This window comes from Thalassophryne amazonica, chromosome 16 (genome assembly GCF_902500255.1).
Source record: "Thalassophryne amazonica chromosome 16, fThaAma1.1, whole genome shotgun sequence".
Lineage (NCBI taxonomy): Eukaryota > Metazoa > Chordata > Actinopteri > Batrachoidiformes > Batrachoididae > Thalassophryne > Thalassophryne amazonica.
The window spans coordinates 46,484,929-46,498,129 of NC_047118.1; the positions used below are offsets into that span (position 1 = coordinate 46,484,929).

At 38.5% G+C, this 13,201-nt stretch overlaps 1 protein-coding gene across 6 annotated transcripts in view; it reads left to right on the forward strand.

The window, feature by feature from the left end:
- hdac5 (histone deacetylase 5) overlaps window positions 1–10,457 on the forward strand; it is a 141,226-nt gene extending 130,769 nt beyond the window's left edge. For all 6 annotated transcript variants that reach the window (XM_034189539.1, XM_034189541.1, XM_034189537.1 and 3 more), the window contains 4 exons: window positions 2,506–2,639; window positions 3,585–3,666; window positions 3,760–3,937; window positions 8,507–10,457. In XM_034189539.1, coding sequence (XP_034045430.1) covers window positions 2,506–2,639; window positions 3,585–3,666; window positions 3,760–3,937; window positions 8,507–8,546 — 434 coding nt within the window. In that variant the 3' untranslated portion in view covers window positions 8,547–10,457. The remainder of the gene's footprint in view (window positions 1–2,505; window positions 2,640–3,584; window positions 3,667–3,759; window positions 3,938–8,506) is intronic.
- The last annotated feature ends 2,744 nt before the right edge of the window (window positions 10,458–13,201 follow it).

Below are 13,201 nucleotides of genomic sequence, written 5' to 3' on the forward strand. Positions count from 1 at the left end.
AACTAGATGAAGATGTCAACCACGTAAGGACATTACCAGCAATCCCAAAATGGTTCTTAAGCTTATGTAGTAACATACGCTGAGCCACCATGTCAAACACAGGGCTGAGATCTAACAGTAGTAGCACTGTAGTGGAGTCAAAGTCCATTGCAAGCAGAAGGTAATTGCGCACCTTAGTAAGTGCAGTTTCTTTGGAGTGGTGCAATCTAAATGCAGACCGCAGTAGCTTAAAGAGGTTATTTTAGTAAGATAGTCCTTAAGGTGCTGTGAAACAGTGTTGCCACAGTTACTTTGAAAAAATAATCCAGTTACTGATTACTGATTACTCCTTGAAAAAGTAACTTAGTTACTTTACTGATTATTCAGTTGTAAAAGTAACTAAGTTAGATTACTAGTTACTTTTTTAGTTACTTTCCCCAGCTGTTGACAACAACCCTCTGCCACCTCAACATGACAATGATACCTGTTTTGCCAAAACTCACTTTATAGTCACCCTTTCTTGACTTCAATGAAAATAAATACTTGTTTTATAAAAAAGTAAAATAAAGACCTCTTTCTTGAGCTCATATTTAACTGTTGACAGCACTGTAACAGTAAAACTTGCAATTTCTAGCCTACATTGTTTATAAATGTAACTATTAAATTCTTTCTAACATTTTTCTAACATTTAAATTCTCTCTAAACATTTTACTTGTCGAAATTATTATTATTATAAGTAGTATCAGTAGTTGTAGTAAAAAAAGGCTTCAAAAGTGGACCTTTAATCTAGGGGTGTTGTGGGGGGGCACATCCTTGCCCCACGCCCCCATTCCATCTGGATTCGCCCCTGCTTTGGTGGTTGAGCACAAAGAATGGATAACATTTATTTATGCAGAAAACATGACCAGATTTACAGGTAAGAAAGTTTTATTGCATTTTCACATCATGTGGTCCTCAGAAAGAGAGTTTAGGTGCATTTGAGTGGAAAATAGTGTTAGTTGTTGATGCATCACGGAGGATCAGCTGTTTTTAGCAGCAGATACAGAGCGGCTCAGCTCAGAATTCTAAATAAAGGAGGAAAAAACATAAAAATGTCTTTGTAAAGCTCAGTGCAGGTGTGCTGTTGTCACCATGCTTTAAGAGGTGAGGACGAGCTGCTGCAGAAAACCGCGGATGAAAAGCTCACAGCTCGCTTAAAGTGGGCAGTTCAGTCGAACCCCGACCCCCTGCCCACGGACCAAGTTTAATGCTGCTATCGACCCACGATGCAAAAATAATAGTAACGCACAGTGACTTGGAGAAGTAACTTTAATCTGATTACTGATTTGGAAAGATTAACGCATTAGATTACTCGTTACTAAAAAAAGTGGTCAGATTAGAGTAACGCGTTACTAAGTAACGTGTTACCAGCTATCACTGTTGTGAAATCACTTTTTCAAGGATTTTGGAGCAAAAGGATAGGTTTAATAGCAGTCTATAATTTTTTTAGCAAACCTGGATCCAGATTAGGTTTCTAAAATATTGGTTTGATCACTGCAGATTTAAAACTTTTAGGAATGGAACCTGAGGTTAAAGACAAGTTAATAATTTTCAGCATAGTAGGCCCACGTTTAGCCCACACGTCCTTTAGCAGTTTAATCGATGTTGGGTCAAAAAGACAGGTTGTGTCAGTAGCAGGATCTAATGGTGGGACTAATATCCTCAATTTTCTCTTCAGAATAGTCCAAGAATTCCTGAGCAGTACAAAATGGGGACCAGCTTACAGGTGGCTGCCCTTGAATAAGTGCAGCTGCAATGTCGAACAAGAACTTGGAATTATGCACTTTCTTTCTTCCAAAAACCTGTGTCAAGTGTGGATTCGATGTAGGTGGGAAAAAAAAAAGATCTGCAAGGAAATTGCTGATGCCAGAGCTGATGCATGCTGTATAATGTATGCAGCATGCAGCACCTATGACTAGGTGCGTGTGCTTGGAGGGCAGATGGTTTGTGTCCGCTGTAAAATTACAGTGTTGACTGGGGGAAAAAAAGTGGACTTGAGACTGGGAAAAAAGTGGACTTGAGTCCCAATTTACTCGAATGGGCTGCCCAAATAGAACTTATGTATAGGAAACACTGCAAATAAATAAGCCTTATTTTTGTTAATGTGGTGTTTTCAAAGGTCTTGGTGGTTTGATATTAAACTGGCTTCAAAGTTGCCAGATTCCACCAGCACCAGCATTTGTATTTATTTATATGTTCACTTGTTTTGATTAGGAAGCCAGTACTCACACACAGTAAGCATGAAGAATTTTTTCCCAACAAAAGGCCAAGCTTGCACTGACTAAATAGCCAGTGCCTGCATTGTAAAACTACTTGTTGCACCATCAGTCCACTGAATTTTTAACACATGGTTTCTGTTGAATTGGCTCAAAAACCTCAAGACCTGCTGTTGGAGCAGAACTAATGTCTACCTCTGAACTTGTGCTCATGTGGTTGACAGAATGCTAATAATTATTTCCTAACCACATGGCTGTTGTGTGTTGACAGGTTTTGGCCAGCTTACTCAGCTGCTGATGGGTCTGGCGGGGGGGCGAGTCATTATGGCGCTGGAGGGAGGTCATGATCTGACTGCCATTTGTGATGCATCAGAGGCCTGTGTTTCTGCGCTTTTGGGCGACCCGGTGAGAGAGAGCGTCATGTTAACTACCGTAAAGTAATTATTATTAATGGGGATGTTGTGTTTTTCGCTTGCATGGCCTGATTTTTTTTTTTAGGGTTACCTGAAAATGTAGGCGCAGTTTTGTTTTAATGGAATATGTTGGGAACAGTTGCCCTGCTGGGAGAAGGCCTATGCTTTAAGTGCTACTGTAATTCAAAATATGTTTAGTAAAGTGCTCAGAGTTTGAAAAACAGAGTTTGTACAAAAAATAAGAAAATACTCTGCAAAAACTCAAACACTTGCCAAGTACATTTGTATAATTTCCTGTCAAAATATGTAATTATACTTAATCTAAGACACAACACTAAACAAGTAAAGTTTCATTGAAACCTAGACAGTACATCTTAAGTGAAAGTATTAAAAACATCTCTTTTTTTGTCATATCTAAGATGAAGCAAACTTTTTTTAAACATGCCTTAAGGTTTTTAAGATGCCATGTTATTTATAAAAGATGCAGCATTTCTTTCCAGTAAAATAAAGCTCAAAATAAATTTTCTCAGCAAATTTCAAGATCTTCTATTTTGAAAAGCTGAAGCGTCATGTTATTTCAAGAAATCTTAAGTGAATTTTCACTCCTTAGTCTGGCAGGTTTTTATTTATTTTTTATTGTCACTTGTTACAAATTAAAGTACACATTGTTTCCATGTTCATTGTCTTAAACTCCTTATATCTTTTTGAAGTTTTACTTGGTGGCGGGATTGGATCTTATATTAAATGCAATTGGCTACTTTAACTTTTAACCGATTTCAACCTGGGAGGAGCGCATGACAGACATGGAGAGAAGTATTTTAAACTTTTCAGTATAAAGCACAGTTGTTACATTCAGGATTGTGGGATTGAAGGCACAGTTTTCTTAATTTTTGTGAATGTTTTGTGATAAAACATTTAATATCTCTCTTTGTCTCAGTGTGACTCTATGTTTCAGTGGCCCCAGGAGAAACCATGTCCCAAAGCCTGTTCGTCACTGGAGCGAGTCATCGAGATCCAGAGTGAGAAACGCAGACAGTAAATATGAAGAATGATTATAAGCTACAGACTGCTGTTGCTTAGCCCTCCCTCCTTCTCTCTCTGTCCCCCCCCAGGTAAACACTGGCCTTGCCTCCAGAGTTTGTCTTACATGATCAGCCCCTCACTCTCTAGCTCCCGGGTGGTTCAGGGCCAGTCAGAAAAGGACGAGGCAGAGACGGTCAGTGCCATGGCCTCCCTGAGTGTTGACGTTGAGCAGCCAGGATCTGCTTCAGACACCACAGACACCAGCAGGTCAGGAGCACCACTATTGAGACTTTCTGACAGTTTCCACCACATTAAGACGGAGCCCAACAGTACCGATATGTGACTGAAATCTTCATCAGGATGCCGTCCACAGAATTCAACTATTGCGGCAAATGTTTAAAATTGTGCTCTTCAGAAGTCTCTGTTTCTCCAATGAATGAGGAAGAAAATAATACCTTGGCATACTTCATAATCTGGTTTGTCCTTTATTGCTGTAGAAAGCAGAAAAAGTTGAAAACTTTAAACTTTAGTCGACAGGTACATCATGGTGTGCAGGTCCTGTTTTCACAGCCAGCAGAAAAACATTCTGTCGTCCTCTCATTGAAAATGCTGTAACATCCTGTTTATCGTCTGTCACATACCACCAACTTTTTTTTTTTTTTTTTATGTTTTTTGAGATTGTGTCACATTTGCAGAGAACATAACTACTTAGATTGACATTTGAGCCTTAATGAGGTTGAACAGAGCAGAAGTAGAGCTGGAATATACATTTCCCTCAACAGACACCACCCACTGGTCGGAGTTCATTTATTTTTCTGAAGCTCTGTTGCTTACCTGTCAACTCTCCCGATATCGTCGGGAGTCTCCCAGTTTGGAGCGTTATCTCCCGACCTCCCAATTCATACTTAAATCTCCCGATATCAAAGTTAACGAGCGAGCACCGCTGGCAGACAAACAGTGGAAAGCGTCAAGACCCTCTGCGGGCTCACTGAGTCTGTAAAACGGTGATATTTTTCTAGCTGTTTAATTGTGACTACAACGACTTAAACAAAAAAAATTTAATGAATTGCATGTTGTGTGGTAAAAAGCAGTGGCAGCAGGCGGGTGGTCGTCACTGTTATCTCCATTCGGCCCCTCGCAGCCCTGACGCGGACTGAGCGGACAGCTAAGAGCACGCTCGCTCCGGAGGACAGGAGCAGCTTTACAGGTAGAGGGTTTTCTTTGCATGATCATCCCTCATTCAAATGCTTCAAGTGAAAGAACTTTCTCCACAAAATTGTAAGAGAAAGCAGAACAGATTTAGCCAATGACACTGTGTGTGCTCTTGTACTCTACTGTCCCTTTCCATTACATTTTATTTATTTAACAGTAAATATAGTTTTGTCTGTTTGACTCTTTTACTTCTTATAGAAGTGCAATAATCCCAGATCAAATTCCTTGTATGTGCGAACTTACTTGGCAATAAATTCGATTCTGATTTTAATTCAAACTCAACTGAGATTAAAAGGCCGGTGACTTCAAAACTACAAAAGATGAACTCAAAAGCTGCACAGAGTAGCACTTACCTCTGCTGGACTTTTTTCTGTTTTACATACTGTGCAATAAATAAATAAATAAATTAGGATAAATGAATTAACTAATTAATAAGAAAGACAGAAAACAATGCACAACACTCTGCAGGGCTCAAGGGTGGGTTGAACTTTCATGATACGTTTATGGCAAAAAAAAAAAAAAAAACCACAACAAAAAACAAAAAATCTCCCCCTCTGATATTTGCCAGAGTTGACAAGTTTGCTAGTGGAACTCACAAGAGAGATCTCACAAGATTTTAATTCCAGACCTTTCAGATAGACCAGGAACCAATGTTGAAAGTCATCATTACTAGTTCCACAATTGAACGGCAAAATTTTAACATGTCCGCTTTTTGTTAATATACACAATATCCTGACACTATATACATAAGACATGATTAGATGTTGTGTTGTCATGCTTGCATCAGTCTGAATGTACAGTTGTGGTCAGACGTTTACATAAACTCATCATGGGTCGTGATTGCCATGGTCATTTTGGGCTTTTAATGGTGCCTTTGGGCTCTTGTTTTGCCATGGTGGAATGATAACTCATACATCATTCATGACTTTAAAAGACAAGAATTGGGTGCATAATTTTGAATTTATTTTGGATTTTCTCTCATCCATACAGGTATTCCAGAACCTTAATGTTACTGCTTTATCCAACCCACAACCAGTTTTGATGTGTGTTTGGTATCATTGTCCTGTTGGAACATCAAATTGTGACAAAGCTTCAACCATCTAGCTGTTGATTTGAGATGAGATGATGTTGAAGAATTTGGAGGTAGTCCTCATTTGTTGTTCCATCCACTTTGTGCAATGCACCAGTACCACTGGCAGTGAATCAGCCACAGAGCATGATGCTACCACCACCAAGCTTGACAAGCTTTTCAGGTTTGAAAGCCTCATCTTTACTCCTCCAAACATACCTCTTGTCATTGTGGCCAATTAGCTCAATCAAACCAGGAAACCTTTCTCCAGAAGACTTGAAAATTTCACTCTAGCTTGAAGGTGTCAATTTTGGAGTAGGAGTTTATTTCTTGGTTGGCACCCTCACAGTCCATGGCGATATAAAGATCGCTTCACTGTAGACAGTGTATTCCAGCAGTTTCCAATTCATGGCAGACCTGAGCCTTGGTGGTTCTTGGGTTATTCCTGAACATCCTAAACAATTTCATCTCATCTGAGGGTGCGAGTTTGGGTCTTCTTCCAGACACTGGAGATGTGGTGACACATCCGTCTAACTTGTACCAGTGATGCGAGTTTTCTGGGAATTTCCAGAAGTCCGGTTATTTACATCCATGACAAATGTTGCCAGGTTTTTGTTTTTTGTTTTTGTTTTTGTTTTTCTGGTCCACTTCAGATTTATAAAATTGATTGGAAACACACCATAGTGGATATGAAGTCTGTTTTCACACCTTCATCCCAAACATCTGCGACTGAAAAATGAATGTAGCATGCAGTCCCAATTTTTCAGGAACCGCTTATCGTACAGGCAGCAGCCAGCGAGAGACATTGTTACAGATTTTAACTGTAATGTCCACGGCGTTGTAAAAACAACTGGATTGTGTTGAAACTACAAAGGAAATCATAGACGGAAATGTTGATGATTGATGATGATTGATGAGATGATTTAATATGTGACAGTTCCATCAGGAATAAATTCAAGTGGCCCTGGTTAGAGGTGAAGCACCAAAATGCTGAGTAAAAAAAAAAAAAATCATCATTTATATGGAAAAACTAATATCCCCTGTAAGTCTTTCATCTTATGGTCCCTTATTGCTGACTGCACAGGCGGCAATATTCCCCATGAATTTAGTGTCAGTTGACATGATTCATGTTATTTCGCACAAATTGATCAAAATCTATCTTTGGGATGAATTTACTTCAAACTGCCTTCATGCAAATTACATATATTTATTTATGTTTTGACCAAGCTGCTAAGTCTGCATTTTATGGCTTTTTCTGTTACATAGATGTGAAATGTTCATTTTGGGGAAAAAAAAAAGATAAACATTTAACATGCTTGTAGAAGTCAAATATTAATTGTAAGTAGACCAGAAATGCTTATGTCAGCACTGGGCAGAAAAATCTGTTATTCCCTCTCCCATTTATATAAGTGAATAAGAATGAAATTTAACCAAAATCAGTGTTTTTGAGAACTGAGAGTGATATTGGTGACTGTTAATGAGTTGTAGGTACAGCTTTATTTGTCAAAGTTTATTTTTACTCATCTTAAGACACTATCAGTTGTGTTATAAAAGCACAACTTGGTGAATGTTCAGATCAGTGTACAGATATAAAATATATGATTTTATGAAATAGTAAAATACCTTATTTTAATCCATGTGACAGACTACTTTTTATGACTAAAATAAGCAAGAAAATGGGACTTAGAAATATCTTATGTGTAGCTTACAAATTGCCCACATTGCATCACATTGCATATAATATTGCAGAATTTTCTGGGGGAGGTCCCCCAGATCCTCCCTGCCTCGTAGTTTCTGCAGCCATTACTTTGATTATTTATTTATTTCAAGGCACACTCGCATTAATGATGTACATGCGTGAAGTTATTTGAACTGATGATCTTGGAATCTGCAGTTGTTTAGGAATGGCTTCCAAGAGACATTCCCAACTTGTGTAAATCTACAGTTTTCCTTCTTAGATCTGCACTGAGTTCCTTGGACTTTGCCATTGTTCTGAGTATTGGTCAGTCCAGTGAGTGCTGTCAAACACATCCTTTTTATGCTGGCAAAGAGAAACTACCAGTTATAGTCAATCATGATCACAAACAAGACTTTAATAGGCCTTGGGACATTAAAGGTATTGTAGAACCTTTAGCACCACTTATTAAAAGATTTAAATTAATGTATGCATATTTGAGCGTGTATGTTTTAAAAGTCACTCAGTGAGCCTTTGAAGTATGTGACAAGATTTAAGTGAATGTTTCTATATATTTGAGCCTGTATGTATACTTTTGACCCTCTGTGAATTAGAGAAGATCCAAATTTCAAATTTGTGCACCCGATTCTTGTGTTTTAAATTCATTAGCGATGTACACTGTACAACCTTTCCACCCTGGCAGATGAACTGCTCACTGACATCATTAAAAGTCGCTGATATGTAAAAATGTGCTGCATTGGTACAAATGCCATAACTCAAGAAAACTTGATTTAGATAAATAAATAAGTAAAAACATCATATTTGTATATTTTAATTCTATGGTACCTGTAACATGCTTGTGTGTTTGACCCGCCCACAGGTCCACAGAGGAGCCAATGGAAGCGGAACCTGCACTGTAGGCGTTTTACCAGAAGCACAGAAAACCTTCACATTCACCTCCTTCTGGCACGTCCTGTTCCTCCGCCGTGGAGTGTGTGAATTGGAGTGTAACACACACGCGCACTCACAGAGGGCGGAACCGTGTGATGGTGAGCATTTCGATTGGCTGAGGACAACCTTATGGAGTCAGACATAACAGCGCTAGTAAGAGTATGGAAACTTTGATTTTCTACACCAGGGAGGAGCAGATGCCTTATTAGCATCTCCCTGGTAACCACCGGAGGGGGCGGTTTAGAAAGAATGCACATCATCCTCACTTTACCTTTGACTATTTTCTTATATGACCTTCGCAATGCCGTTGAGCAGAACGGAGTTTTCCCCATTTTGCCTCTGAAGATGTGCTTTGTTGTTCATTCTTCTCCCTGCCATCGTCGTTCTGCTTCATCCTTCTGTCCCCACTCCTCTATTTCCACTGAGGGACGTCAACGCTGAGTTTGTGGGAATTAATCTGAATTTTTATTTGACTTAAAATGACCAGATGCCAAGCACACGACTTGTCTGCTTGTGCGTCTGATGTTATTTAAAAAGAGGCGAGCAACACCAGTCGATCATCAGCAGACAACAGTTTGAAATGAGGCGGAAAAAGAAGAGAAGGAACTTGGTGCCTTTTGCCCCGCAGAACGGTTCAATCAGAAGCCGCAGAATGCACCACCGTATCACCTCAGAAAACCAATCAGCCAATCAGGACTGAAGAAACACACTTGATGCACATGCACACATAAAACCGATGTGTCAGTTAATTTTAAAATATTTGTTTCTTTATCTGGATGCCTTAATTTGTTTGAATCTCACACTATATCAACCACGAGAGAGAGCAGAGTTACGGTTTTTACCTACTGTATAAACTGCATATACTGTGTATATAGTCAGATTAAAATCCAAACTAAGAATTTATATTTGCCCCAGATATTCTCCAGTTTCACAACTTTGTTCGTTTGTCTGAGGAAAAAAGCAAAACAAAAAAAACCGACTCTGAAGCCATTATGAGATATTAAAATCTCCTTTGAATTTTAATAGCAATATTTTTAATGACATTATTCAATCAGTCTTGTGTGAAATCTGGAGCATCAGGTTTGATTTGTCAATAATAACTATGAAATCAAACTGCATCAGATGAAAATCACCGATCTGTTCTTACACCTCTCTCTCTCTCGTTCAGCTCACTCACTTTGGTTGAGAGCCATGTGGTCTGATCCCCTCCTCTTTTGTAAAAGAAGCTTGCGGGATTATGACATCCTTATTATAAAGCACCACGATGACCACCACCAATCCTGTTTTTATTTTATTATTTTTTAATTATATAATTTGTACATTGTTTTGTTTCACTGTACTGTTTCCTGTCTTGTTGCCCATGGTTACGCCACAGCAGACTCAGTGTGGTCACTTTTATATATCTGTATATACATATATGTATAAAAACACAAAAAGGTTCTTTTTGTACAAAAGATAAAATTATATATGTAAACAGCGTCCATCCAATCAAATTGGATTTATGGATATATTTGGGAATTTCATGTTTTAAAGGTTTAGCTGTTTAACAGGACATAAGCACATGGTCATCAGACCGTCACGTGTTTTGTTTGTTTGCAGATGTTAACAATAGCTGGGTATTAGTTGTCGGAGGCGAACAGTGAGCATTGGTTCCTCTGGCAGGACTAGATAGGCAATGCTGCCCTCTACAGGTTAAAGACAGAAAGTATTGATAAGGGGATAAGATCAGAGGTCAAGACTTAGTAAATACATCGGTTCATTGGTCCAGTGATTTTGTATTTGTTGTCCAGACAGACTGCATAGCTCCTCCGTGGTTTCACTGTAACTCACTCAGCTGTTTAACTGTATTTTGTGTATGTTCAGCTAACCTATTAAAAAAAGCCTTCATAAATTACATTGAATTGGCTAACTTATTAAAGAAGCCTACAAAGACAAGTTCACTTCTTCACAACCTTATTCATGTTAAAACAGGTCTTAGCAGTCAAGCCTTTGAGTGGTGTTCTCACCTTCGGAAATTATGTCATAGGAGAGAAACCTTTTTCTTTTTTTTCGCGAACTGCCAAAAAGGAAATGCATGGTTAGCAATGCTTTAATACAAGAATATATATATACAACCCCTGGCAAAAATTATGGAATCACCGGCCTCGGAGGATGTTCATTCAGTTGTTTAATTTTGTAGAAAAAAAGCAGATCACAGACATGACACAAAACTAAAGTCATTTCAAATGGCAACTTTCTGGCTTTAAGAAACACTTGGCAGTCAGTAACTGTTACTTTTTTAGACCAAGCAGAGGGAAAAAAATCTGGAATCACTCAATTCTGAGGAAAAAATTATGGAATCATGAAAAACAAAAGAACGCTCCAACACATCACTAGTATTTTGTTGCTTTTATAACAACTTGCAGTCTCTGAGGCATGGACTTAATGAGTGACAAACAGTACTATTTATCAATCTGGCTCCAATTTTCTCTGATTGCTGTTGCCACATCAGCTTTGCAGGTTGGAGCCTTGTCATGGACCATTTTCTTCAACTTCCACCAAAGATTTTCAATTGGATTAAGATCCAGACTATTTGCAGGCCATGACATTGACCCTATGTGTCTTTTTGCAAGGAATGTTTTCACAGTTTTTGCTCTATACCAAGATGCATTATCATCTTGAAAAATGATTTCATCATCCCCAAACATCCTTTCAATTGATAAGAAAAATGTCCAAAATATCAACGTAAACTTGTGCATTTATTGATGATGTAATGACAGCCATCTCCCCAGTGCCTTTACCTGACATGCAGCCCCTTATCATCAATGACTGTGGAAATTTACATGTTCTTTTCAGGCAGTCATCTTCATAAATCTCATTGGAACGGCACCAAACAAAAGTTCCAGCATCATCACCTTTCCCAATGCAGATTCGAGATTCATCACTGAATATGACTTTCATCCAGTCATCCACAGTCCACGATTGCTTTTCCTTAGCCCATTGTAACCTTGTTTTTTTCTGTTTAGGTGTTAATGATGGCTTTCGTTTAGCTTTTCTGTATTTAAATCCCATTTCCTTTAGGCGGTTTCTTACAGTTTGGTCACAGACGTTGACTCCAGTTTCCTCCCATTTGTTTTGTTGTGCATTTTCGATTTTTGAGACATAATTGCTTTAAGTTTTCTGTCTTGACGCTTGATGTCTTCCTTGGTCGACCAGTATGTTTGCCTTTAAGAACCTTCCCATGTTGTTTGTATTTGGTACAGAGTTTAGACACAGCTGACTGTGAACAACCAACATCTTTTGCAACATTGTGTGATGATTTACCCTCTTTTAAGAGTTTGATAATCCTCTCCTTTGTTTTAATTGACATCTCTCGTGTTGGAGCCATGATTCGTGTCAGTCCACTTGGTGCAACAGCTCTCCAAGGTGTGATCACTCCTTTTTAGATGCAGACTAACGAGCAGATCTGATCTGATGCAGGTGTTAGTTTTGGGGATGAAAATTTACAGGGTGATTCCATAATTTATTCCTCAGAATTGAGTGAGTCCATATTTTTTCCCTCTGCTTGGTCTAAAAAAGTAACCATTACTGACTGCCACAATTATTTTTCCTGATTTCTTATAGTGTTTCTTAAAGCCAGAAAGTTGCCATTTGAAATGACTTTAGTTTTGTGTCATGTCTGTGATCTGCTTTTTTTTCTACAAAATTAAACAACTGAATGAACATCCTCCGAGGCCGATGATTCCATAATTATTGCCAGGGGTTGTGTATATATATATATATATATATATATATATATATATATATATATATATATATATATATATATATATATATATATATAATGCAGAAAACACATCCCAAAATGTTCCACCATTCACGGTCTTCTTCATGTCCTCTTGATTTCATGTTGTCTTTCTTGAACTTTGCTACACTGCACACACAAATTCCGGTGGCATTGGTTTGTTTCCTTTTCTTCCGTAAACAGAAAACGGACACAAATACAGATAAAATGTCCACAAAGGGTGGACAGAATTCGCCGTCCATACCATATTTAACACTGGACATGAATCAATCTGAAGACTGGTGCAGGGTGAATATAAACTGGTATATTTAAAAGCATTACTGCACCACTAACATACCAGTTGTTACAAAGTAGGCTGGTAGCATTATTTTATTGATATACTTGTATATTGCGAGTACCATATTTTCCGGTATATAAGTCAGATCGTTTTTCCTGTATGCGGAACTCACTTTTAAATTATACACAGTTTCCCTGGGGGCAAGCTTTACAATGAACAGGAGCTCAGTGCACACCACAGCATGTGCTGTTAGTTGGCATGTTTGTCTTTTGACTGTGCCCGTTATTGGTCAGGGATGGCGCAGCGACTCCAATACAGATCCACATTGGGATTTGGCACAATTAGGCTTTTCCCTTCCTGATGCAACTTCAGTTTTACCTGTAGAAACACACACAGCCCCTGGTCCTCCTAAAAGATCTCCCATCTAAGTACTAACCAGGAGCTATCCTACGACGCTTCTGAGATCTGACATGGTCAGGCATTCACAGAGCGGAATGGATGTGTTGTTACTTAACATAAGAACTTATAAATTACAAAAATAAGCAAGATGGACAAATAAACAT